General features: G+C 39.8%; 2 protein-coding genes and 1 long non-coding RNA gene across 5 annotated transcripts in view; 1 reads left to right on the top strand and 2 right to left on the bottom strand.

The window, feature by feature from the left end:
• Positions 1-920, bottom strand: part of LOC139078058 (spermatogenesis-associated protein 31E1-like) — a 31,259-nt gene extending 30,339 nt beyond the window's left edge. Inside the window, exon 1 of the mRNA XM_070588110.1 lies at positions 787-920. The gene's annotated coding sequence lies outside the window, so the exon portion shown is untranslated. The remainder of the gene's footprint in view (positions 1-786) is intronic.
• On the top strand, positions 237-3,288 carry CFL2 (cofilin 2). 3 transcript variants are annotated; one of them, XR_011530794.1, is made up of 4 exons: positions 237-687; positions 1,718-1,882; positions 2,148-2,224; positions 2,308-3,288. XR_011530794.1 is itself a non-coding variant. In XM_070588167.1 (4 exons), the coding sequence occupies exons 1-4, from the start codon at positions 685-687 to the stop codon at positions 2,418-2,420; spliced, it is 501 nt and encodes a 166-aa protein (XP_070444268.1). In that variant the 5' UTR covers positions 486-684; the 3' UTR covers positions 2,421-3,288. The 3 variants fall into 3 exon arrangements, 2 of the variants coding, with proteins under 2 accessions (XP_070444268.1, XP_008511191.1); XM_070588167.1 differs by having other exon boundaries at positions 486-687; positions 1,718-2,025; XM_008512969.2 differs by lacking the exon at positions 237-687 and adding an exon at positions 1,111-1,606 and having other exon boundaries at positions 1,718-2,025.
• Positions 3,289-16,674: 13,386 nt separating this feature from the next.
• LOC139078063 (uncharacterized) lies at positions 16,675-26,963 on the bottom strand. The gene is made up of 2 exons (XR_011530795.1): positions 26,828-26,963; positions 16,675-18,999 (listed from the first exon to the last, which is right to left on the bottom strand). It is a non-coding gene; the product is annotated as an uncharacterized lncRNA (long non-coding RNA).
• Between the last annotated feature and the right edge of the window lie 225 nt (positions 26,964-27,188).

The raw sequence follows: 27,188 nt of genomic DNA, 5'->3' as shown, positions 1-27,188 counted from the left end.
GAAAGGACTACTGGCAGAGAGGACAATCCAGTTCCTAGGAAGTCTAATACAGAAAAGGATATTACCAAGCCATGTTACTACTTAACTTTTTTTCCTATTATTATTTTCAGCCACAGACATTTGGAAAGTGATTTTCCACCTTTTTATCATTTTGTTTTTGCTGAGTAATTCCGTCAACTGGGGTAAGCTCCGATAGTGCTTATTGTCATTTAATCGGAGGAAGGAGATCTAAACAATTCACGCCATGTCTTATGCGGGCTTTCCAAAAAGACTCGAAACGCTGGAATCCAGCCCCTGTAGGTGGACCCTCCCAGGGGAATAAAGGACCGCGCCTCGGCGCGCCGCTGCCCTCCCGCGCGCCTAGCGGAGCAGCGCCCTCGGGGAGCCCAGCGCTCCCCGAGCCGGAGCCCTGGGCGCCAGTCCCGGCCGCGCAGCCAGCGGGCCTGCCGGGCGCGCGCGCCGTGTCAGCCCGAGGACGCGGGCGGGGCCGGGAGGCGGAAGGGCCGGCGGGGCGTGGCCACGTGACCGCCCCGCCCGCCGCCGCCCGGCTGCAGCTCCCGGCGTGCCCCGCACTCGCCGCGGCCCCCGCCCCTTCGCCTCCGCCTCCGCCTCCGCCTGCTCCTCCTGCTGCCGGCGCCACAGAGCCGGAGCCCGAGCCGCCGCCGCACCACAGCCGCGGGCACGATGGTAAGGCGGGCGCGCCGGCCGGGGCCCGGGCCCGGGGCGCGGCGAGCAGAGCCCCCCGCGCGGCCTGCAGGGCCCCGGGAGCGAGGCCGCCATTTTTACCTGCTTTGGGCCTCGAGGTGGGCGCCCCGCGCTGCGGCCCCGCGGCGCCCGCTCCGGCTGGCCTGCCCTCCCGCCGTCAGGCCGGCCCGCGGCTCCTCGGATTCCTGGGGCGGGGAGCGCGCGGGCGGGTCAGGGGTCGGGGGTCGGGGCCTGAGCCGGGCGGGCGCGGCAGGAGGGTCGGGGCGCCGGGGGCGCGGCCGGGGCGGCGGGGGTGGCCCGCGAGCCCCGATTCGCCGGAACCCGCGCGCTCTCCAGTGGGCCGTGCTCTCCAGCCCCTGCGGAGGCTTTCGGGGAGGGTCTTGATGGCCGTGGTAAAACCCTCGGGGGGAGGGAGATTAAAGAGGTGGGGAAACTCTTCTAAAAATGCTTTTTCGCGTAAAAAGCTTTTACACCAGATCCGTTAGTTTTGAAGTGTCTGCATTTGAGCGGGGAGGCGATTATGTTGTAGCCGTGGGCGGTGTGGAGTTCACACTTGATTCTCTTTCCTTATGAGGAAACGGCACTGGCGAGGATGACTTTAAAGAAAAAAATAGTAGAAGCATTAACTGAAGTCCAAAAGTGTTTTTTTAAGGCCCGCAGAGTTGACACAATACAGAAGGTATTTTTGCTGCTGCTCCTGAGGCTCTGACATCACCCAGTGAAATAGGAAACATTTCAGGGATGGGACAGCCTGTATTTGTCCCTTTCCTCTCTACCTTCCATTTGCTTCAGCTTCCAAACCCCTTCCGAAAGGATGAATGGGGCCGGATGAGTTAGAATCCTTTGGTGCATCATGTACTGATACTTAAAATGTGGCAAATCTGGCTGGACTGCTTGAATGGTACGGTGCAATTTTTGATGTCCAGACTAAAGTAATCCTTTCTAGGCAAACAGTAATTTTGGTTAAAACCAAAATACTTGTTCTGAATTGCTGTTCTTTTTTTATTTCCAGGCTTCTGGAGTTACAGTGAATGATGAAGTCATCAAAGTTTTTAATGATATGAAAGTAAGGAAGTCTTCTACACAAGAGGAGATCAAAAAAAGAAAGAAAGCAGTTCTCTTCTGTTTAAGCGATGACAAAAGACAAATAATAGTAGAGGAGGCGAAGCAGATCTTGGTGGGTGACATTGGTGATACTGTAGAGGACCCCTACACATCTTTTGTGAAGTTGCTACCTCTGAATGATTGCCGATATGCTTTGTACGATGCCACATACGAAACAAAAGAGTCTAAGAAAGAAGACCTAGTATTTATATTCTGGTGTGTAAAAACAAAAGAAAAAGTGCTTTTAAAATGCAAGGATTGTTATTAACATAGTCAGTTTTGCCTTTGTTTTTCTTTTAAGTGGGATTCAACAATTGTTTTTTTTTTTTTTTCTGTAGGGCTCCTGAGAGTGCACCTTTAAAAAGCAAGATGATTTATGCTAGCTCTAAAGATGCCATTAAAAAGAAATTTACAGGTACAGACATTGAATATTTGGTGCAGACCAATTACTCTTTCTTAATTATAATAAGGTAATGGGATAATGTTTTTTCTTTTTAGGTATTAAGCATGAGTGGCAAGTAAATGGCTTGGATGATATAAAGGACCGTTCGACACTTGGAGAGAAATTGGGAGGCAACGTAGTAGTTTCACTTGAAGGAAAACCCTTATAAAATGACAGTCAAGTGCCATCTGGATCTTAAGGAGCTTCCATTTCTCCAGCTCAGTCAATTGGAATAGTATTAGGATTTTTGTTGGTTTTTTTTTTTTTTCCTCTTCCCATTGGGTCCTTCCAACACAGTGAATGAAGGAAATATCATTCATGTAAGCAGCCTATCAGTGATTGCCATTAGACTGTTTAATACTGTTACTTTTATGTAGAACCCACGGAATGCCTTCCCATCATATTTTAGCCAAAACAACTGGTTACATGCCTCCCTTGCAGCAAGCACTACAGTGAATGTGATTGTTAATGTGAATAGCTTAGAATACTGCAAAGGGTAAGCTAATTGAATGCCTTGAAAGTATTATCCACTGGTAAGATGGTAAACTTTATTCAGTATTATTTATAGTTGCACTTGATCGCAGTTCTGTGAGGCTCGAGCATTCATACACCTCACCTGCCTTGGCAAGCCTATTTTTGTGACATGGCAGCACGGATATAACACTATGCATTGAAAGCACTTTTTTGTAATGAGTTTAACCCTCCTATCCCCAAAAGGAATGCCAATTAAGTTGTGTTAACTGTGTCATCAACTTATCGTAGTACCTCAGTGTTCATTCCTGTTACCTGCATATCTTCTTAAAAGAAATAGCTGTTATCAATGCCTTTTTGTTTTCCATTGAGTGTACACTACTGAATAAGTGTAGGAGTTTTATGTTTACTGTGTAAGTCTCGCAACACTAAAGGTATTTTGAATATCAGTCATGATGGCAATTTCTGTATAAAAGAGCCTTAAATGGAACATTGTTTTTGAGATCAAAGTCCCCACCCTCACAAAAATGGCCACGTTGCAATAAAAATTGTGGCATATTACAGAACGTTGCCTTGTTTTCCTTGGACATGTTGCAAAATGTTATGTGAAGCAGCTTCTAGGGTAAACAGCTATTAATCTCTGCACTGGTCATTTAAGAATTTTTTTGTACAACATTCATGCGTGATATTTTCCAATTTGTTGGGTTTATTTGGTTTAAAAAATATTCTATCCTAAAATCAACTAATATAAAATATTATTGTTATAGAGGGGTACTTTTATAAGCATTGGTTTATTTATTTCCTTATGTATTAATATGGAGAACAGAAATTATTTTTTTGCACTTTGACATAAATGCTCTTCAATACCTGATTTGTTCTCTGGATAAGTTGGGGTAGTTATTTTTTAATTCACTTATACATTTCTAAGTAGTTGAGTAGTAGAAGCAGGAAGCTTTTATGGCATATTTGGTCATAATGAAAATAATTTGTAAAATGTTGTCCTTCAAAAGTTTAATAATAGTTCTCATGCTTAGGAATTTTTATTTCAGCTACTATTTCTTAGTATATTTTGCAAAGTGGAAAAAAAGAATTGATATAGCAGTCTTAAACATGAGTAGTGAGATTTGGCTGCGGTCCAGACTGCTCTCCTTATAGAGAATTTGATCTGCTTAGTGTGAGCAGTTTGCTGTTAGCCAGAGCTATTTATGGCAAACACATGCTTTTGTATCTTGTCATAGTTATCCACAAATGGCAAAACTGGACTTGATTCTACTGGTATGCAAAACAGGCATGCTTGTAAGCAGTCAATCGTGACTAAGAACTTAACTCCATAGCTCTGAAGAATGCTCTAATCAGAAAACAGGAAATGAAAAATCCCCCCTTTTTTTAATGTGTGGAAGTAATTTGAATATAATTAGATATTTTCCGTATTTCAAAAGATTTTTCAGATGAAAACAAAAATAGGAGTTAAATGTCTAGGCTTCCATTCAAAATTATATGAATGGCTTGGGGTCTTTTGCACTGAGCAATTTTATTTCAGGCTTCCAGCTGTCCCTGTGAGTTATCCTGGACATTTTGATGGCTTTTTGGTAAGGCTAAACTCATAAGTAAAGCATGAGAATACTGACATATACTAAACCATATGTGTAACTGATACTTGTACCGTGGAATTTTTCATTAGTTCCTCATTCTTCCAAAAAAAATAAGGGACTCTAAGTTATGTAGTAGCTTTTGTTTTTATATCTGATTTCTCAACTCTCTTATGTGCCTCTTTATATAATAATTTCAGAGATTAAATTTTGCTTTAGACTGTGGTACTTTGATTCGTTAGATTGACAGAACTGATACTAATAATAAGTTTATCTTTGAAATACATCTGTGCGTAAAGCCAAAAACTGATAAAATTAATGGTTCACATGTTACTTGAGACTAACTTGGCATTTGAAATGATCATTTTATTTTACAATCATTTACAATGAAACAATGTTCCAGTTAGCTTTAAAAGGTATACGGTGCTAATTAGTAAAATATTGAGGACAGTATTTTACTGCTAGCTTGCAAAATTATAAGTGTTTAAAAGAATAAAATATATGAAAATATATAAAGCTGTTGAGATGTGTTTACTTATACTTCGGAACATTAAAATTTTTAAAACTGACATTGCGTATCAGAGAGGCACCATTATCTTTCGACTTTTTTAGGATTTTAGTTGATATACTTTCTCATTTAGAGATATCAATATCCTTTGAAAACTGAGTGTTGTACCAATTTTAACATTTTCAAACAAATGCGAACAGTTGGCATTTGTCCCAAACTGGCTGTCAGCTGTTGTGTTCCATCATTATCTAAATAATACAGCCAGCATTGTGTATTTAATGGGCCTTTTTAGTAGGTTGGAAGATTAGGTAGATGAGATCAAAGCTAGTAAGAGGTTTGAGTTTCTCTGATACATAAATCCTTTGTAGCAGCTAATTGATAGAATCTAGCATATGAGATTTGGGAGAAAATTATTTTGAAAGTGTTTCCTTGTTAAGGAATGGTCTCAAGCGATGTAAATCATAGAGGAATTGAGAACACCTTTCATTAGGTTTGCCACTGGGAAAAAATAATCTGGTTCTCTTCATAGGGCCTATTTTTGCTTACAAATTTAATAATAGTTTGAGATCCAAAACAAACATGAATATTCATTTTTCTGTGAATATTAAAGCTACTAGAGATGGGCAGGAAGGCTCCAATGAATATTGCTTTTCAGACAGCACAAATTTATAGATGTTCTATCTTTCATCTCAGCCAGTAAAGAAATCTGAGGCTTTTCTTTTGCTTAGAGCATCCAAAGAACTGCTTTCTTTCCATGTAGAATTGGGACTCATCCTTCCGCTTCATAAAGCAGTTGAGCAAATTAATCTCTGAGCCTCAGTTTCTTAAGTCATAGTATGGGAATAATAATATCTATCCATCATACTTGGTGCTGAAGATAAATATGGAAATGCTTTTTGGAAAATAGGGAAATGCTACGTAAATGTAATAATTTATTTAAACTATTCATTCTGAATAAAGAACCATGTTAAAAATAAGATTTATTGTAAGACTTTGAACTCTGTTTTTGAAATGATTCTACTTATTCTTACAGTTTGAGGACAAATTAACTGATATGGAGTATTTTTTTTCAGGACGAAATATAAAGTATAGCTTCTGAGTGGGTGTTTTTGCTTGTCCTCTTTTTAGTGTAGATTTCTATTTCATGTGTGGCCAATCAGATACTAGTTTTGTTTTTTTTTTTTTTTTGAGGAAGATTAGCCCTGAGCTAACATCCATGCCTATCTTCCTCCACTTTTTATGTGGGACACCTACCACAGCATGGCTTTTGCCAAGCAGTGCCATGTCTGCACCCAGGATCCTAACTGGCGGACCCTGGGCCACCAAGAAGCAGAATGTGCGAACTTAACTGCTGTGCCACCAGCCAGCCCCCAGATAGTAGTTTTTTCCCCAAATAATTTTGAAGTAAAAAATAAAACGATGGGGCCGGCCCGGTGGCACAGTGGTTAAGTTCACACATCCCACTTCGGTGGCCCGGGATCTGGCGGTTCAGATCCTAGGTGTGGACATGGCACTGCTCATCAAGCCATGCTGTGGTAGGCGTCCCACATAGAAAGTAGAGGAAGATGGGCACGGATGTTAGCTCAGGGCCAGTCTTCCTCAGCAAAAAGAGGATTGGCAGCAGATGTTAGCTCAGGACTGATCTTCCTCAAAAAAAAAAGAGGAAATAAAGTTAGAGAAATATTATTGTTTTGGAATACTTGGCATAAATTTATGTCCAGGTTGTTGAAAATCTATGACTATTATTAATACCCAGAATTTCTGTAGTCCTTTATAGTTCTCAAGGCACTTGCAATCTCTTTGACCTCTTTAGGTCCTCTTAACCAGCTCACCATATTTCTCTGCCACACAGAAGGAACTGAAGTTTGGAGAGGTTAAGGGACATCACAGCTATTGAGTAGCAAAGCTGATTCCAGCCCAGTGTACTTTTCACTCTGCATTTCTGTTGTAACAAACAGTGAGTTACTAATTTTCTTTTTAAAAAGATGGAATAGTCTGATTTTTTTCAATATGTTTTTTTTTCCTCCCAAAGCCCCCAGTACATAGGTGTATATCCTCATTATAGGTCATTCTAGTTCTACGTGGAATGCTGGCCACAGCATGCCTTGATGAGCGGTGGGTAGGTCTGTCCCCAGGATCCAAACCGGTGAACCCCAGGCCACTGAAGTGGGGTGTGCAAACTTGGCCACGGGGCCAGCCCCTAGTATGATTTTAAAGTAGTGTCTTAAGAATATTTGAAAAACAGTCAATTTTTGTTTTCTAAGAAAGCCCCCACATGAAAATCTGAAATATTTTTACATTTAAAAGATTTTCTTAGGGGCCGGCCCGGTGGCGCAGCAGTTAGGTGCACACATTCCACTTCTCAGTGGCCGAGGGTTTGCCGGTTTGGATCCGCTTGGGAAAAGCCATGCTGTGGTAGGCATCCCACGTATAAGGTGGAGGAAGGTGAGCATGGATGTTAGCTCAGGGCCAGTCTTCCTCAGCAGAAAGTTAGCTCAGAGCTAATCTTCCTCAAAAAAAAAAAAAAAAGATTTTCTTAAATGTTTCAGTGTTGTAAATTTATAGGATTGTGGAAACCATAAAGATTGTATAGATGCATTTTCCAGACAGCTGATACCTTTTAATCCTGTTCCCAAAACTTCGCTATCTCCCTCCCTTTGTTCCTCTGCCCATCTTTCTAAGGAGGGACAGTGCTGTGTATTAGAGTCGTTAAGTACTAGGACTTTGGTATCAGACTGCCTGAGTTGTTCACATGTAGGCCTTTAACACTTAATAATTGATCTTAGGAAAGTCACATTAACCTTTCAGAGCCTTAGTTCAACTACAAAATGGGATAATAACTGTACCCCATCTCATAGGATTGTGAGGATAAAAGAAACCACCGGGAATAGTTCCTGGTACATAGTAAGCACTCAGTAGGATGACCCTAAAATTTACTCTCCAAACCAGGGGACTTTTTGAGAGCGAAAGGGAGAGCTAGTAATAATTATGCCAGGACAACAAGCTTAAGCTGGGACAGTCCCGAGCAAACCAGATGTGGTCACCCTATCAGGAAGTGGGCTGATATCAAAATGTAATACTTAAATAGGAACAACTGCATTGAAGACTCAGGGTCATCGCCAATTTCAATTATGTAATATGCTAGCATGCTGACTTGAGAGGCTCCTGAAGGATATGATTGCTCTTAAGTAATTAACCTCAGAAGGGTCAACTGGTTTTTTATGCTTTTTTTTTTTTAACTGTGTAGCTTTCCTTTTGACTTTCATACTTGTAAACGCCCAGATACTGCATTTTGCATCAGTGTTATTTGCCTACAGGGGCTTCTCTTAGTTGTTGCTTTTCATCTCGTGTGGACTTGGAAAGCCAAGTTTGTTAGAGTGGTGTATAAGAAAGTGAATAGACTTGGAGTGAGGGTTTGAGAGCAAGATGTCTGAGCACATGAACCTTCTAACATTCCTTTTGGCTGTTTTAAGAACGTTGGTCTACTTTCTGGGTTTTGGTTTTATTTTTTTGTAAGTAAAGTATGTAAGATAGCTGAGCTGTAGATAGAGGAGGCATTACTGTATCCAGTGAGGTGTCTAAAATATCATTAATATTTAAAGTCATATTTGCTCGTGGCAGGCCCCGTGGCCAAGTGGTTAAGTTCTCACACTCGACTGCTCGGCCCAGGGTTTCGCCAGTTCCAATCCTGGGCGCAGACATGGCACCACTCATCAGGCCATGCTGAGGCGGCATCCCACATGCCACAACTAGAAGGACCCATAACTAAGAATATACAACTATGTACCAGGGGCTTTGGGGAGAAAAAGGAAAAAAATAAACAATCTAAAGTCATATTTGCCTTTGGCTGTACCTGTATCATTAAAGGCACACAAAGGAATTTGTTCCCATTATTAAAAGAAAGAAGGTTTAGGGCCAGCCCCCGTGCCTAGTAGTTAAGTTCAGCGTGCTCTGCTTTGGTGGCCCAAGTTTGGTTCCTGGGCACAGAGCTACACCACTCTGTTAGCGGCCGTGCTGTGCTGGCAGACCACATACTAAAAAAAAATAGAGGTAGGTTGGTATGTATGTTAGCTCAGGGTAAATCTTCCTCAGCAAAAAAAAAAATTTATTCTTGATCCAACTTTTTTAGATTGTTGAAACAGTAATAGGATATGAGAACAAGCATTTGATATGCAAAGTAATCTTTAAAAATATAAAATGCCAGTTGACTTTTTTTTAGCTTATTAGATCTTTCTTACATGTCCCCTAGACATGTTTGCTTAGAAATAGCTTTGATCACTCTTCATCTAGCTATATAAATTTTTATTTACTCTTGACCTCTGACAGCTAAACATTTTTGTAGTTTATTTGGCATAACATAAAAATTTGGAACAGATTTTTGTTCAAATGTGTAATTTTTTCACAAATGAAAAAGCACTTATGTTAATTGTATACTATTTTCTTGTAGCACTTTTTTTCTCTTTTTATATATTCTTAAGATTGGAATTTCAAATATTTCCTTTGGGAAGTTGATAGTTACTGAGTGGATCACAAAATTCCTGGGCATATGGCCCAAAGCCTTCTATGTGTTCCTGTGAGCTGATGGGGCCTTTTTTTTGATTAGCTGCAAACTAAATCACCAGATAGAAAGAAAGGCAGTTCCCAAATTATCATAATTAGACACAGTTTTATAAAATGTAAAAATGGCAACAGAGTATTTTGTTCTAGAAATCATAAAGCTTTGTAGACCACACAAGAAATAAAATATGAAGGAGATGTGGACTTCATGAAATAAGTGCAGGAGTTTCATGTGAGGGTTAAATTAATGTTTAAACCTTTTGTGTGTGAAATAATTATGGATCAAAGATTGAGAGAAAAAGAGTAACATTCTGTCTAGTTCTTACTCCTTGATAATTGTGTTATGAAGGAATGTATAGGAATGTTATATAGTTTCCATTTCAAAAAGTCTTTTAGATGAGGGGGAAAGGGATGAGGAGCTAATGAAACTGATGTTAGCCATTTTCCTGATTTGAAATAGATTTAGACTTTAGAATGTACCTGGATTTTTTTAGGCTTAACTAATTTTTGAAAGTAAAGAGAAACAAAGTTGTTGATTTACAGTTTTTAGTACTATCACATACTGAGTACTGTGGCCACTTTGAATAATTGCTGCATTAGAATTATGTTTGTTGTGAAGTTGCCTTAGCAGGACTTCTCTGCTTATTTTGATTTTGCTTTTATGTACCTGCTAAAGAAAAAGGCTTTATAGTTATCATAGTATAGCAGTTCTTAAGAAATACCAGGTGACTGAATTAGATAGCTGTCTTGTATCCTGGCTATAGAAGAAAGTTTGGGGATTAGTTGAGATGTCATTCAGGGTCATTGCCACTGCAACAAAAAAGTTTTTCCTTCTCTAAGCTAGATATTTTATTTCAATTAGATTTTCTCTTGGCTATATGTAAAATAAATGAATAGATTCTAGAAAATGAGCCTTGGATGAAACAAAGACAATCTAATGACATTCTTAGAGGAAAACTCTAAAAAATGGGCTAAGCTAATATGGTTGATATTCTTCTGGGTAACTCTTTAAAATAACTTGAATTTTTATTTCAAAAATAACATGTATTCAGTGTGGAACCTATGCAAAAATCAGAAAAGAACAAATAAGGAAGTTAAATCATGAGCTAATTTTAAATACTGCAAATTACTTGTGTTAAACTATTATGTCTAATGGAGGATTCCTGTAATTAAAACTAGTTTTAAGTTTTTTGTATATGCTGATAAGAAGGGAGATTTTTATCGTTAAATATTGCTTGTGCAAATTCCTTAGTATTTTTCATCCCAGAAAGGGAACTTTGTTATGGCTCTAATCCCAGAGGAGCAGATTTGGATCTTGAAAATTATGCATCACACCTACCTGAATGCTTGCTGAATATTGGTGCCGTCTACCTTAAATATTTGAAACCCCCAAATTTCCCTGTGTTTCTCATGCCACGTACTTTTCTTCCATTGGGATTTGATCATAGGTCCTCCTTGTGTAATTTTTACTGTTCCGCAAAAGAATTATTTCTTTTTCAAAAGAAAGAAATAGTTTCCAGTATATCAGGACTCTACTTTTCTCCTGGTATGAGTATAATAAAGTTCAATAGATGGTAGTTCCTGGTGCACAGTATAAATAAACCATCCTTTAATCTACTTTGTACCCTGCCAAAAGATGTAAGATAAAACATAATGTATATATTTTGTGCTGAGCTGAAACAGTCAATCTAAATTTAGGAGTTTGTGTTTTGTGTGCTATTCCAGGAGGGTCTGGTAATCCCCATGATTAAAGAAACATAAGATTAATGTTTGCTGTGGAGAAACATGATCACCTTGGCCGCTGTGAATCACTCTGGAAACATCCCATCTCTGTTTCCCAATTACTCAGATCATTAGACCAAATTCAGTTCAGTTCAACAAACATGAAACACCTTTCATGGTCTCAAAAAGTTTACAGTGATGTAGGAAAGGCAAGCATATAAACATAATTATAATACAATGTGGCAAGTACAATGATATGTTACAAGATTTAGAAGAGGGAGTGATTAATTTTGGAGTTGGATGAGCTTCAAGAAGGCCTTATGGAAGAGGCTATGTTTGAGCTGGGTTGTGAAGGATGATAGAGTTCACCAGAACTCAGCATGAAAGGATGGTCCTGGAGAAAGAGAAGCTGTGCAGAGGCCCTGCCAGTCATTCATTATAGCCCATTGGTCTAGTGTGAATCAGTGTAATGAGAGAAGTGCAGGAGAGGTGGGTATGAGCCAGATCATTGAAGGCCATGGATGCAGTACTAACAAACATGCTACCTGTGCATGACGAGGAGCCAGTGCAGGGTTTTAAGCAGAGGAGTGGCATGATCTTTCTGAAACACAAATCTCATCATTTTATGACTTTGAGAATGTTTGAGAGAGTGAGGAAATTGGAGACAGTTGGGAGGCCTGAATTAAGGCAGTGGCAAGTGCATTTGGGGTGGGTGTATTTGAGAGGTATGTAGAATTGACAGGCCTTGATTAATTTCATAATTAAATGAAAGAGTGCAAGGCTTTAATCATTATTTGGAAAATGTTAACTATATTTTTAGTAATGTTGACATTTAAGATCATTTAAGCATCAGTTTGGCTCAGAAAAGACTTAACAGGAAATTTTTAAGTGTGGAAAGAAAAAAATGTTAAACACATTTTTAATGAAGGTAACATTTTGAAAGCATGAAATAAATCATTGGCTAAAAAGTCATTGGTCTGCTGTTTGAATTTAGATTTGTAAGCCTGATTTGCAGTAATTTACATATAACAATGGTTTCAATAGATAAGAAAATTTTAAAACTACCGTACCTATAGCATCCTTGAAGTGGAATATCCTATAGTTTTAAAAATCACAGTTGTATTTTCTATTATTCTGTGCTTGAGTTTTTATTGTAAAACTCTTGTCTGTCCACATCTAAGCCATGGGTGAATTCCTGGATCAAAGATTTTAGAAAGAATTTAGCAATGTTCTTCATCACCTTATCTGCTCATTAGAGAAAGCCTGGCCTGCTCTGCCTGTGATAGAAAATGGAATTTTCAGGTCATCTGAAAGATCACTTTCTATTAAAGAAGATTTTTTTTATCCTTACTAGTAAATAAAAGCTATTTATAAACATAATGTCTTAATTCGTTTCACAAGTACTATCCAGAATCAAAGATTCCTCTTTTTCACCACCTTGTAATAAAAATACTTAACCATATTGGTTTTAATATTACTTTTATGGTAAACAAATTCGCTTTCCTGAAAGGCCTTACACTCATGAGGAAGCATTTATTGAGTATCTATTTGTAGAACACTACTGTATTTTGGCCATCCTGAGAAATGAACCTCTCAAGGGCACTTTTATAATCCAGTGGAGAGACAAAATAGACCTGTGAACTAGTAAGTATTCAGTAATAAGTAATTGAATAAGCACTGCGGGAATGCAAGAAAAAAGAAGGATCAAAAGAGAAAAGATTTCCTAAAAGTTTTTAAACAGCAATTAGAGAAAAATATTTTTTAAAAACCAACATTTTTCCTTCAAATATAGAATTATCATTTGAAATGGGGTTCCAACAGTCTCTTTCTTCCCTGAGTATATCTCCTTCACATCAAGAACAAAAAGGGCCTTTTTATCAGCACTTGCGTTACATCACTTTGGAGATGGACTAGGGCCAAAGAAAAGCCCTTACTTGGGGAGCTCTGTGCTCCACATGGGTAATTGTCATGAAGCCCGGAGTTTCCACAGGGGTTCTTGACCTTTTCTTGTGCCATAGATCCCTTTGGCAGTCTGGTAAAGCCGGAGAATCCCTTCTCAGAATAACGTTTTAAAATTAATACTGTACGTATTATATATCAAGCAAAAGTTGTGATACCTTAATGTAAATGCTTCTTATTAACACATCATATAACAATATCTAGTGACAGTGTAATAACTACCAGAATATGTAGTGATGGATGTAAATGATACTTTGAGATTCTGTAACAATGTAACATGACTTGAACGTGTCTGTGATTTCAATTCGTGACTAACCCATAGATACTCTAACACTACTGTGGTTTATGACCTTTATGCATAATTAAAGGAACTGATAGATTTCAAGTAGTAGCTAGTTAAAGATGTAATTTTTCATAGATCCCCTGAATTTTTTCTATGGCTCCCTTGGGGGTCCAAAGACCCCAGGTTAAGAAACCCTGTGGTTTAGCAATGATGTGAGAAACCCTAGGAAGTAAAAGACCAGATAGGGCTGACAGCCATTTCAAAGAAACTGCTTTTACTTTGTTTTATATATTGTAATTCCACATAAGATTTCATTTGGAATAAAAATGATTTCTGGGGCTAAATAATGTATAATTTTGAAAAAATTGTAAATGAAAAAATTGTTTTATTTTGTTTTTTAACTTAAAACTGATTTCTTTTGTAAGTATTCTAAGCACATTAGCATGCTATCAAGTTTATAACCTTGGAAGTAGAAATTTAGAACTCAGCACTATGTAGTTGAAGCCATGGAACATCAATACAATCGCCCAGCAATAATATGTGTGAGCATAGCGTGAGAAGAGAAACAGGCCAAGGAGTAGGCAGGAGAAGAGAAGCCTGGAAAGAAGACAGAAAGAAGCTGTCAGAGAGGTAAGAGAATACAACTTCTGTGATATTATGGAAGAAAAGGGTGTCAAGTGCTGCAGAGATGTCACAGATGATGAGGACAAAAAAAGAATCCACTGAACTTGACCATAAGACGGTCAGTGACCTTTCCTATGGCGTTTCCAGCAGAGTGGGGAGAGCAGATCCCAGATTGAAATGGCTTGAAGACTAAACAAGAGATGAACTGGAGACAGTGTGGTATAGACCAGGGCTTTTCAAATGTGTGTGGTGGAACACAGTGTCAGTAATTTCCAATCTATTGTGGACTGACAACAGTCTTGCTATCATGACTAGTATGGTGCCTGCGCCAGATGCCAGGTACCTTGAGAGTTGGATGACAAACTGGTCTATACTCTGCTCAACAAGACACGTCCACTAATGACAGTGTTGGATGTCATGACCATGTCAAATGTTTCTAAATGTTTATTCTTAATCCTGTACAGCGGCAGAAGTGTAGACTATTCTTTCAAGAAGCTTACCTGACAAGGATTAGAGAGATTAGCCAGTACTCTACGGGGCCTTATAGAATTGAGAGAAGGTTTCTACCAATATTATTTCTTGCAACTTTCTCCTCTGAATATCTCCTAATGTTCTTCGTGCTTCACATTCTTTTCAGCCCCTAGTTTGGATCTCCAGCACCTAAAATAGTTCCTGGCATAGAAAGTATTTAAATTAAAATATTGCTGAACAAATGAACTTTCACTTGAACTGTGGAGGATCTGAGCCGTCCTGTGTTTCCAGATTTTACAGTAGAATATCCTGCCTTATTTAATCTCTGGATATTTATTTTGCCTGTAGTTGGGATTATCGGGGAGGCTCATAATCCTCACAGTCTTTGAGTGCATTAAAGCATTGCCCTCTGTTTTCAAAGATAGCATTACTGACTTTTACCTAGTAGGACCTGTGCTTTGAGTTTCTGTTTTTGTTTTCTCAAAGTTGGTAGTGGATTTGCCTCTTGCTTTGCCTGCCCTCCCCTCTTCAAGGGCATACATTAACAAAAGGCTAGATAGGTTTGGGACCTTACCATGGCCACAGAATAAAGAAAACTGAATTGACCTGCATAGATGTCAAACCCTAAGATGATATGTTAGCAAAAAAGGAACTCTGGTTTTTCATAAATCCTTTCACTTTCCTCTTTCTCTAATTGTACTGATTTTCAAACATCCCTCTTATTTTCTCATCTAAAGCCTTGCCCCAGCCCACACAGTGGAACTCAAATCTGTACCTGGAAAAATGAGAATTTTAGTATAAAATGTGGGCAATATGTATACGAGCCAAAGAAAAGTGGACAATTTCAGTCCTTCGTGCAGCAGACATTAACTGAATGCTTGTCTGTGCCAGACACAGCACTGAGTGCCAGGGATGTAATTTCCCTCTGGGGATGTGTGGAACTCGGGTCCAGTTGGGTGTAGCAGGCTAGACTTCTGTATTTAAGTATTTAGTCAGACTTATTTCCCATGGCAGCTGGAAGGCGTTTCACAGCGCATACCTCTCCTGCAGCTCAAGGGCATCCTACCCTAGATTGTTAACCTTAATCACGCATTGTTTAACAGATTTAAGGAGGAAACAGGAAAATCCCAGCTGTGAAGGTGTGTATGGTTTGAGGAGTGAGGTAGAGGGGGAGGTGACTAAATGGGGGCTTGCAGTGCTTTTTGGAAATAAGTGGTGGTTGAATTTATAGCTTAATCAGTGAGGGTTATTATGACTTTTTGCCCAACTCTGGGATGAGGAAGACCTTAACTCTTCAGCTGTAAATCTTATTTTCCATCTGGTCCTTAGCATGAAGTATATCACCTGTAGGAAAATCTATTGCCATGTTAGAGCCAGTAATAGTTGAAGTGTGTGACTTGCATGTATTTGTTCATTCATTCATTCAAAAATAATTTAGCAAACACATTCTATGTTTAGCATCCTTAACTGCCCTAAAGGAGCTTGACTGAGAAGAGAAGGGAAGAAATGCATGTCAATAGCCATAACACAAGTTGGAAAGTGTTCAGTGCTGTACTTAGATAATACATTATTAATTCCATGAACCTGGCTGTTACAATAGCCCAGGGCCATGCAGAAATACCACATGAATAGAGGGAAAGTCTACTTGTTTCTCACAAAGACAAATTGTGATCTTATTGGTTCTCTTTATGTCAGAAGATCAAGCTACAGAAGCTTTGGAGAATATTAAATAATATCTCTTTTCTATAAAAGGCTGTGTCAAAATTAGAAGTGTAATTTTTTAGCATATTGATTTCTCACATGCGGTTACTTCATTCTTAAAGCACCTTCTATAAATGCATATTGTACCACAAAAGACACATCTACTCTGGCAGGCAAAATTCCATGGTAGAAAAGCGTGGCTCTTGCAGTCTTGTGTCATCAGAATGTCTGCTCCTACTTTCTACTCGGGGCATGACCTTGGGCCGAATGTTAACCTTTGTAGGCCTCGGAGTCCTCATCTGAAAAATTGGAATAGACCAACCTCTAGCTAACATTTATTGAGCTTTCACTATGGGCACTCCACGTAGATTATCTCATGGATTATCTCCCCAAACAAGGCTGGCAGTGGTGCTACTCCTCCTCTACGTACAGATTAGGAACCGTGGTTTAGAGGTTGAGTAACTTGCCCAAGGTTACATGACAAAGTGGTAGAGACAGGATTCAAACCCAGGCAGTCTTGACTCCAGACTTGTCATTCTTTTATCTTTTCTTTCTCTTAAACAGCTTTATTGAGATATAATCCCCATCATATAAATTCACCCATTTAAAGTGTACAATACAGTGATTTTTGGTATATTCGCAGTTATGCAACCATCACCACAATCTAACTTTAGAACACTTTTATCCCCCCTAAAAGAAAGCCATACCTATTAACAACCAATCTACTATCAACCTCCTGCTCCCAGCCCTAGGCAGCCACTAATCTACTTTGTTTTTCTATAGATTTGCCTAATCTGGACATTTTATATAAATAGAATCATAAAATATCTGGTTTTGGTGATAGGCTTCTTTTGCTTACCATAATACTTTCAAATTTTATCCATATTGTTGCATATATCAGAACTTCATTCCTTTTTATTACCAAACAATACTCCATTGCATGGATAGACCACTTTTGCTTACCATTCATCAGTGGATGGACTTTTGAGTTGTTTCCGGTTTTTGGCTGTCATCAATAATCGGGCTTTGAACATTTGTGTACAAGTTTTTGTGTGTGGATCTAAGTTTTCATTTCTCTTGGTTATGTATCTATCAGGCATATGCTAGGTCATATGATAACTATGGTTAACTATTTGATGAGATTCTTTTTTTTTAATTGTGAAAAATTTAAAAGTTGAAAGAATAGTACAGAGTACCTGTATACCCTCCGTATAGATTCAATAGTTGTTAACATTTCACATGCCTGCTTCTTCCTGCCCCCTTCTCTCTCTTTCTCTGATTTCATTTTTAGAGCCAGTTCTCTTAACTACTATTTTATATTCATCCCCAATTAAATGAGTGAACACAGGTGAAATAGTATAATGACTGGCTAATAACAGCTACTCAATAAATGTAAATTCCCTTCTCTCCTCTTTTCCCCAAAACTTAGAAATGTTATGTAGGATCTGGGGCTGCAAGTTCTGCATCAAGATAAGAGAAGTGAGATGTAAATAAAGATTCATGGACCTTACTTCCTGCAGCATTCATGGACCAAGGTCGGTGCAACTAGGTAGGTGGCCATCCAAACTGTGGCGATCCAGCTGTCCAGTTTCTGGTTGATTTTATTATGCTGATAATTAAGAAGAGCAAGATGGAGTCTATGAATAGTTAAATTAACAGAAAACAAAATCCAAACCATCAAAACTGGTTGTTTTTTTTAAGGTAGCCGGAACTTCACTCCATATGATACACAAACAAGTCTATTCCAAAGCCAAATAGGAAATCCCATTATTCACACAGGCTTTTTCTCATCCCCACATTTCCTGTGTGGACACGAGGAGGGAGCTGTGAAAGAGAACTGACCAAAGCTGAAGTTTTACCAAAAATGCCAACAGGAAGGGTCAGTTTTTTCCTGAACAGTGACATAGAACAGGTGAAAGCTAGGACAGCACATGAGCCTACTTTTATTGATTTATTTAGAAGAATCAATCCTAATATTGGGTCCCTAGGGGCTCCAGAACAATTTTACTCCAGTGAAATCCACACGCTTCCCAAGAAGCTGTTGGACTTACTCAGATTTTTATGAATTCCAGGCCTGCCACCCATAATTTTTGGACATCAGACCCTCAGCAGCCACTTCTTACGTGGAAATATCCCTCTAGAAGAGGTTTTGTCCTCACTGCTGAGATAAATCCAGGGAGGTTATGACTGCTCTTGGTTTGCGGACACCCGGGTCTGCTGCCTCAGTCTCACTGGGCCTGAGTGTGTCACTGAGTCCTGTCTGTGTGTCAGAGAGAGAGCATTATCACACCTAACAAAATCAACAACTTCTTAATATAATCTGATACTTAACCTATATTAACATTTCCCCAATATGTCTTTTTACAGCTGGTGTGTTCAAATCATGGTCCAACAAAGTCTACACATTGCATTTGGTTTTATTCTTCATAAGTCTCTCGTAATCTAGAAGAGCCTCCAACACACCTTTCTTTTTTTAAATGCCGTTGACTCGAAGAAAGTCAGTATGTCCTGTGGAATGTCCCACCTTCCAGATTTGTCTGATGGTTTCCTTGTGATGTCATTTCCCTTCTCCCTCATTTCCTGCAGGCTGGTAGTTAGACCTAAAACGTTGGTTAGATTAGAGTTAAACCTTTTTGGTAAAAATAATTCATAGGTGATGCCGTGTGCTTCATGCTGCATCAACTCAGGTGCATGTAGCATCTCATCGCCCAGGAGATAGTGAGGCCAAGGTTGATCAGTGCAGTCAGATGACCAGTCTGATCCCTCGCATTACACAGTTGTGTTTCCCCTCTGACCAGAAAACTAATCTGCCAGCTGACACTTTCGTCCTTGTATTTACTGCCACCACGTGCCATGCCAAGTCCTGGAAGATTAAACGGAAAACAAAATAAACAAGGAATTGTCTGCTTTTCTAGTTTGAATCAGTGGATTGAAACAAAGTATGTTCTCTGATCACGATGGAGTGAAATTAGAAATTATTACCGGAAAGAAACTGAGGAAATTCAGAAGTATGTGAAAATTAAACAACTCCTTTAATTAAACAACTCTTTAATTTTCAGTTAAACCGAGATTGTAAAAATTAGTTCTTTACAAAAGAAAAGAAAGATTTCCTAAGCCAGCCTCATGATTGTAGCCCCTCCCCAAACTTACTTCCTTCCCAGAATTCCTGATGTGGAGACTGTGCCTCCAGTTCTGCAAGTCAGAAACCAGGCAGCATCCTGACCCCTCCTTCTCCCTAACCCTAACCCTCCTGGACCACTCCATCACCAGCCCTCCAAATCTTAGCTTCTAAAGTGTCTCAGATTTGTTCACACCTTCCCATGCCCCGGGCCCAGGCTCCTACTGTCTCTCCCCGGGATTACTGTCCATGATCCTCACAGTCTTGCCCCATCTCCAGCCTGTCCCCAACACTGCAGGCAGAAGAATCTTTCCCACGCTCGGAGCTCATCCTTTTTACGCTCCTTTGATCTCTTTTCATTTTAGGATAAAGATCAAGATATTCAATGAGGCCTGCAGGGCCCAACCCCCACCCTCTCACTACCACCCCCACCTCTCTAGCTGCTATACCCTCTTGCTTTCTCCAGCTACTCCAGCTACACTGACTGTTCCTCAAATGCCCTGTGCTGCTTCCTGCCACAGAGCCTTTGCATTCACTGTTCCCGCTGCCTAGAATGCTCTTGTCCAGCCTCCTTGCTCAGCTAGCTCCTACTTCTCAGTCAGATCTCAAGCCCAATATTACTTCCTGGGAGAGATCTTCCAATAATCCCCCAGACTAGGGCAGGTCTCCCTGGTGGTGTGTGCTGTCAGCAACATGTGCCTTCCCTTTTCATCATTGTATGTATTGAAAATTTTTGTTCTACTGAACAATGATTGGGTCAACGAAGAAATCAAAGGAGAAATCAAAAAACAGCTGGAGACAAATGAAAATGAAAATACAACATGCCAAAATTTATGGGATACAACAAAATTGGTTCTAAGAAGGAAGTTTATAGCAATACAGGCCTACCTCAACAAACAAGAAAAATCTCAAATAAACAATCTAACAGTGTACCTAAAGGAACCGCAAAAAAAGCAAAGCACAAAATCAGTAGAAGGCAGAAAATAATAAAAAATCAGAACAGAAATAAATGAAATAGAGACTAAAAAAAATAGAAAAAAAAAATCAATGAAACTATGAGCTGGTTCTTTGGAAAGATAAACAAAATTGACAAACCTTTAGCTAGACTCACCAAGAAAAAAAGAGAAGGCTCAAATAAATAAAATCAGAAATGAAAGAGGAGAAATTACAACAGACACCTCAGACATACAAAAGATTATAAGAGAATACTATGAAAAGCTATACACCAACAAATTGGATAAGCTAGAAGAAATGGATAAATTCGTAGAATCATACAACCTTCCAAAATGGAATCAAGAAGAAATAGAGAATTTCAATAGACCAATCACCAGTAAGGAGATCAAAACAGTCATCAAAACTTGCCCCAAAACAAAAGTCCAGGACCAGATGGCTTCCCTGGTGAATTCTACCAAACATTTAAAGAATATTTAATATCTGTCTGTCTCAAAGTATTCCAAAATATTGAAGAAGACAGAAATCTTCCTAACTCATTCTATGAGGCCAACATTCTACTGATACCAAAACCAGACAAGGACAACACAAAGAAGGAAGATTACAGGCCACATTGCTGAAGAACATAGATACAAAAATCCTCAACAAAACATTGGCAAACTGAATACAGCAATACCTTAAAAGGATCATATACCACGATCAAGTGGTATTTATTCCAGGGATGCAGGGATGGTTCAACATCCACAAATCAATCAATGTGATACACAACATTAACAAAATGAAGAATAAAAATCACATGATCCTCTCAATAGATTCAAAGAAAGCATTTGACAGGATACAGCACCCTTTTATAATAAAAATTCTGAATAAAATGGGTATAGAAGGAAAGCACCTAAACATAATAAAGGCCATATATGGCAAACCCACAGCTAATATCATGCTCAATGGAGAAAAACTGAAAGCTGTCCCTCTAAGAACAGGAACTAGACAAGGATACCCACTTTCACCACTCTTATTTAACATAGGTTTGGAAGTCCTAGCCATGGCAATCAGGCAAGACAAAGAATAAAGAAAAAGAAATAAAAGGGATCCAAATTGGAAAGGAAGAAGTGAAACTGTCACTATTTGCAGATGATATGATTTTACATATAGAAAACCCTAAAGAATCCACAAAAAACTTTTAGAAATAATAAATAAATACAGTCAAGTTGCAGGGTACAAAATCAACACAAAAGTCAGTTGTGTCTCTATACACTAACAACGAAGTAGCAGAAAGAGAAATTAAAAATACAATCCCAGTCGCTGGCCCGGTGGTGCAGCAGTTAAGTTCGCACGTTCCGCTGGGTTCACTGGTTCAGATCCCGGGTGTGGACATGGCACTGCTTGGCACGCCATGCTGTGGTAGGCGTCCCACATATAAAGTAGAGGAAGATGGGCATGATGTTAGCTCAGGGCCAGGCTTCCTCAGCAAAAAGAATAAGATACCTAGGAATAAATTTAACCAAGAGGTGAAAGACCTGTACACTGAAAACTATAAAGCATTGCTGAAAGAAATTGAAGAAGACACAAAGAAATGGAAAGATACTCCATGTGCATGGATTGGAAGAATTAACATAGTTAAAATGTCCATATCTCCTAAAGCAATCTATAGATTCAATGCAATCCCTGTCAAAGTTCCAACAACATTTTTCACAGAAATAGAACAAAGAATCCTAAAATTTATATGGAACAACAAAAGACCCCAAATAACCAAAGGATTCCTGAGAAAAAAGAACAAAGCCAGAGGCATCACACTCCCTGATTCCAAACTACAAAGCCATAGTAATCAAGACAATTTTTGTTGTAATCAGTGGATTAATGTGGATTAAACCTCCCCTACTAGATTGCTAACACCCCGGGGGATGGGGCTGTGCCTCTTTTGCTCACTACCATCTCTCTTATGCCTAGCACAGTAGCTGACACATAGCAGGAACTCAACATATATTTGGTCATTCATAAGAATACAAGAAAAATTTATGTAGATGTTCACCACAATTTTATGATAGAAAAAAAATTGACGTAAAGGTTAAATTATAGGAAATTTATATGATGAAATATGTAGCCATTAAGAAATCATGTTTCTGAATAATATTTAATAATATTGGAAAACATCCATTATGTAATATTAGATTAAAAATCACATGAATGTGTCAGGGCTGGCCTGGTAGTGTAGTGGTTGAGTTTGCACATTCCGCTTAGGCGGCCTGGGGTTCATGGGTTTGGATCCCAGGTGCGGACTTATACACTGCTCATCAAGCCATGCTGTGGCAGCGTCCCACATACAAAATAGAGGAAGATTGGCACAGATGTTAGCTCAGGGACAATTTTCCTCACCAAGAAAAAAAAACACAACATGAATGTGGAGTAAAAGTTCTATTTATTTATCATTTCCACATATTTTAAAAAAGTGGAGTTATTCAATATGATTTTGTTTCCTGCTTTCCACTTAATATTATATGCAAATATGTATATTATATATACATGCAAAAGATATATATGCAGAGTAAAAGGTTGAAGACATATTACTGGTGATTTACTTCGGTAGACAGGATTTCAGGGCAATTTATTTATTCTTCAGACTTTGTGTATTTTCCAAATATTTTTACAATAAACACATATGTTTCTATAATTACGAGGCAGCTGTAATTATGAACATGGACTTTGGTGTTAGCTAGATCTGAATTCCAGTCCCAGCTTAACCTACACTGCATAGTACCTGAGTGACCTGGGCAAGTCACTGAACCTCGCCTATGGCTCAGAAGAAAACCTACCCACAAGGTTGTTGCGAGAAGCAGATGATATAATACGCATAAATCACGTCAGCACAGTTTCTGCCACATCAATAAGTAGCAGCTCTTGTTATAGATTTCGATCTGATAAAAATGTAACTTATAAAATTTAAAAAAAACCTTTCCTTGGGAAAGAAAAAATAAAAATAAAAACCATATCTAGTTTCAATTATATTTTCCAAAAGAAAAAAGTGAGTTTAAAGCAACAGCCAGAACGTTGAAAAAGTGAAGGACGACTGGAGCTGGAGGATCAGCCGTAGGCAGCAAGATCATTGAAATTCAGGAAATTAATTCCTCAGTCACTTTCTAAAAAGTGAGAACAAAACCCTGTCGTTGCCGTCTTAAAGGGAGGTGAGAAGCAAGCACTGAATGGATTCCTGTACAGAAGCGCAGCTGCTGCAGCCGAGCCCCTCGGAGCCCTTAATACCGTGATGGCGAGCAGGAAATAACGTCGCCGAGCCGTTTGACTTGACGGGTGTCAACAACATAGCGGTCCGCTTGGAATCTACCTACCCCTCAACTCGGTGGGCATGGACTTACGTGACCTCGGCTTCTCCACCGCAAATCAGCACGTTGGCTCCACAACCAGGTTGATAGTTTGCAAATCCAAGATTTGTGCATCGTGTTCCAGTCAGGGCGGCGTGGAGTCAGGGAGACCAATTTTGTAACAGTTGTTCGATTTTCTCTAGTGGAAAGACCTGTTTGAATCTCAGCTCCACCACTTACCCAGCTTTATGACTCTGGGGCTAAAACTTACTCCCTCGTGAGCTTCGTTTTCTCATTTGTACGCTGGGAATGACACTCCTACCTCACCAGGAGGCTGTGCAACTGGAAGGAGATGATGTATGCGAAAGCCTAGAGCAGGGCCTGACAACAGGCAGGATCAATTCGTTACTTCCCACTTCTTGTGGCGACCCAATCCGAGAGGCAATCCCAAGCATGCCAGGCCTGTATTCGAACAGGGCTACGGCAGTGAGACGTGAGGCCCACTTCTTTCACGGAGCACGTGTCCAGCGAACAGGGCCCTCTGCCAAGTGGTGAGGCCTTCAGGGAGGGAATCGACATAACGCAAGCCTTCAGGAAGCAGCATTCCTAAGCACCGTTTAGATTTCTAAATATAAATTTACACCATACTACCCACTATACTAACACCCACTCCCCCCCGCCCACACACACCCACATGCACACACACACTCCTTGGATATGAAGAGTGATTTTCTCCACCTGTCATGGCTTTTCCCCAACTTTTTATTTTGAAAAATTACAAACATACAGAAAACTTGAAAGTAGTACAATGAACACCATGTGCTGTTCACTTAGATTTATCAACTGAGTTTCACTGCATTTGCTTCCTCTCTTTCTGTTTTTTTGGTTTTTATTTTTTTGCTGTACCATTTAAGAGTTAATTATAGACACTGTGACACTTCATCCCTAAATAACTTTAGCATGTATTTCCTAAGAACAAGGACATACCTCCCACATAACATAGAATAAGTATCTCACTCGGAAAATTTAGCATTAATGTGCCAGTATTATTAATGTACAGTCCATATTCAAATATTTCCACTTGTTCCAAAAATATCTTTTTGTAATTTTTTTTAATCCAGATTTCAAAAGAAAAAAAGGAAAAAAATCAGACGTTGCATTTAATTGTTATGTTTTATCCAGTCACTGAAATTCAGCTCTTCTGCCTTTGGACTTAGATCTTTTGTTTTCCTCTTAATTTTTATTTCCTCACAATTAAATGGTAGGCCCCAGCAATTTTTCATCTTCACTTTTGATTCGCATGCTTAAGAAAAAGATGGCGTGTGCTGAACATGATCCCACTATGTTTCAGTTTCAGTTCTTAGCTTTAAACCATATTTAAGTAGAATAACAAATGTTGGGGCTGGCTCCGTGGCCGAGTGGTTAAGTTCGTGTGCAGTCCGATGCGGCGGCCCAGGGTTCAGATCCTGGGCGCGGACATGGCACAGCTTGTCAGGCCACGTTGAGGCAGCGTTACACATCCCACAGCTAGAAGGACCGGCAACTAAGATATGCAACTGTGTATAGAGGGGGTTTGGGGAGAAAAAGCAGAAAAAAAAACCCCACAAAAATGTTAACAGCATCTACACAATAACAGGTGTGGGCAGGGAGGGGATGGGGCATTCAGCTTGGGGCACATTCAAGTCAAAGTCATGACAGAATATCCAGGTGACAAGACCAAGAGGTGGTGATTGGAGATGGGAACCTGAATCTCTCCCTTGGTAAGGTATAGAATGTCACCTACAGAGAGGTGAGAGAGGAAGCCGCAGAATGGGTGACATTCCCAGGGGAGGGACCGTTCTGTAAGAAGGGCCAGTCTGAACCTTGGGAGACTTCCAAGCCAGAGGAGAAGCAGCAGGGCATGCCGGGGGCCCGGAGGAACCAGGGGAGTGGGGTTCCTAGGAGGCAAGGAAGGAGTGGGGGGCACGGCTAATGGGGAAGAATAATGACGCTCAACCCTGAGCTGCTTATGGTTTTTAATTCCAGATGCAAATTAATTGTCAAGACCAGGCCAGCAGAGGGCCACTGGGACCCGGAGCTATGTACACCAGCTGGAGTCAGATCAGGTAACCTTCTGAGGGGCAGGGTGGAGGCCAGGCCGGAAGTGCAAAGCCGCAGACCTCAGATCTCCTTAAGGTAAGGCAACCAGAGAAAGAATCCAAGAATAATCATCAGGAAGAGAAGTTGCCAAGGAGACCGTGAAGGGACAAGCTGGGAGACAAAAGCCAATTCAGTGGGGATGGCCAGGGAACAAGTGGAAAGAATCTGTGTCCTTGACAACATTGAGCCACTGAATTAACCAACTCCAAAACTGCCCCACCTCTGGACTTCTTGTTATGTAAAATAATAAATTTCTGTACTATTAAAAACAAGCGGCAACCTAAATTGATGAATTAAGAAACTCCCTTAAAAAGCATATTCACCAAGAAGTCTGAAGAACCAAGAGAATGAAGTAAAAATATCAAATAGGTGAACCTAACACAGTCATAAGGATGGCAGCAAATCCACTCAGTTTGTTAACTAAATCTTATATGAAGGATTACATTTAAAAGTTATAAAGAACAAGTCTATCAGCCAGTAACCAATGATTTTAAAAGCATCAGAGAAAACCAGAAAGGCAGGAAAAACGAAAATCTGCTATATTGGCCTTAGTTTCTTAAGACAAGACATATGGACACACACACACATATGCATATGTACGTCTACGTGTATTGTAGACAGAAAATTTGCCACACCCAGGAGGCAGTGAAGAATCTGTAAGCTTTCCTGATTATTCAGGTGGCGAGAGCGAGGGAAAGCAGGGTGCAGACTGCTGAAGATTGAAAAGAGGTTTGAGATGCTCTTGCCACCTAACGAGGGAATTTTGCCAGAATAACTAGAATAAACAGAGCTTGCACAATGCACCCGCTTTAATAAGGTTCCTAAGCAGTGTGAGCAACAGAGGAGGGGGAAGTGTCGTGACTGCTCCTATTGTCACTAGTCTCTGTGGTAACTCTTCTCAGCAGATCCTGAATCATTGGGGGAGATTATCAAACCCTTTTCGTGTCTAAAAATTAACCCCAGAGAATTTCAGTTTACTGGTACAAAGCTTACTTTAGAGTTGTTTACAGGACCGTGAACGAATTTAACAGGCTCTAGTTGCAAATTTAACCGTAAAATTTTTCAACTTATTTCCTTCCATTTATTACGAAAATAATCCGTGCTGGAGTTATGGAGAAGAAAAGGGGAAGCGCATTTTCACCTTTTCACCCTCAGATTAACTGTATTACCGTTTGCATGAAGCCTCCCTGGTTCATTTAGAGACGGTAGGGTTGACGACTTCTTTCCTGTTCCTCCGGTCCTCTCATCTCAAGGGGTGGTGCTGGTGGGGATCTGAACAGCTGCACATTTCCAACATAGTATTCCCTAAATGGTGTCAAGTGACTGGGAATGAAGTTTTGGTGACTGGATGATTTATTCACTTAGTCATCGTTGTTCCATCGGGGGAAACAATAAGAGGCTTTTGTTTGTGTTTCTGTGTGTAGGGTGTGAGGGATGAAGAGAAGAAAATGGCCATATAATGAAACTTTGGTCCTCTTTTTTTCTTCTCTCAAAAGAGGTCTTTATCTTCAAATTACTATAAATGTATCA

The sequence above is a fragment of the Equus przewalskii genome, chromosome 1, assembly GCF_037783145.1.
Source record: "Equus przewalskii isolate Varuska chromosome 1, EquPr2, whole genome shotgun sequence".
Classification (NCBI taxonomy): Eukaryota; Metazoa; Chordata; class Mammalia; order Perissodactyla; family Equidae; genus Equus; species Equus przewalskii.
This window is presented reverse-complemented; position numbering and strand designations above follow the sequence as displayed.

Bases quoted from the DNA above. Each gene is read 5' to 3' on its own strand.
- CFL2 (XM_070588167.1), top strand. The intron at 2,026-2,147 runs GTGTGTAAAAAC...TTTTTTCTGTAG, and splicing joins GACCTAGTATTTATATTCTG to GGCTCCTGAGAGTGCACCTT. The intron at 2,225-2,307 runs GTACAGACATTG...TTTTCTTTTTAG, and splicing joins CATTAAAAAGAAATTTACAG to GTATTAAGCATGAGTGGCAA.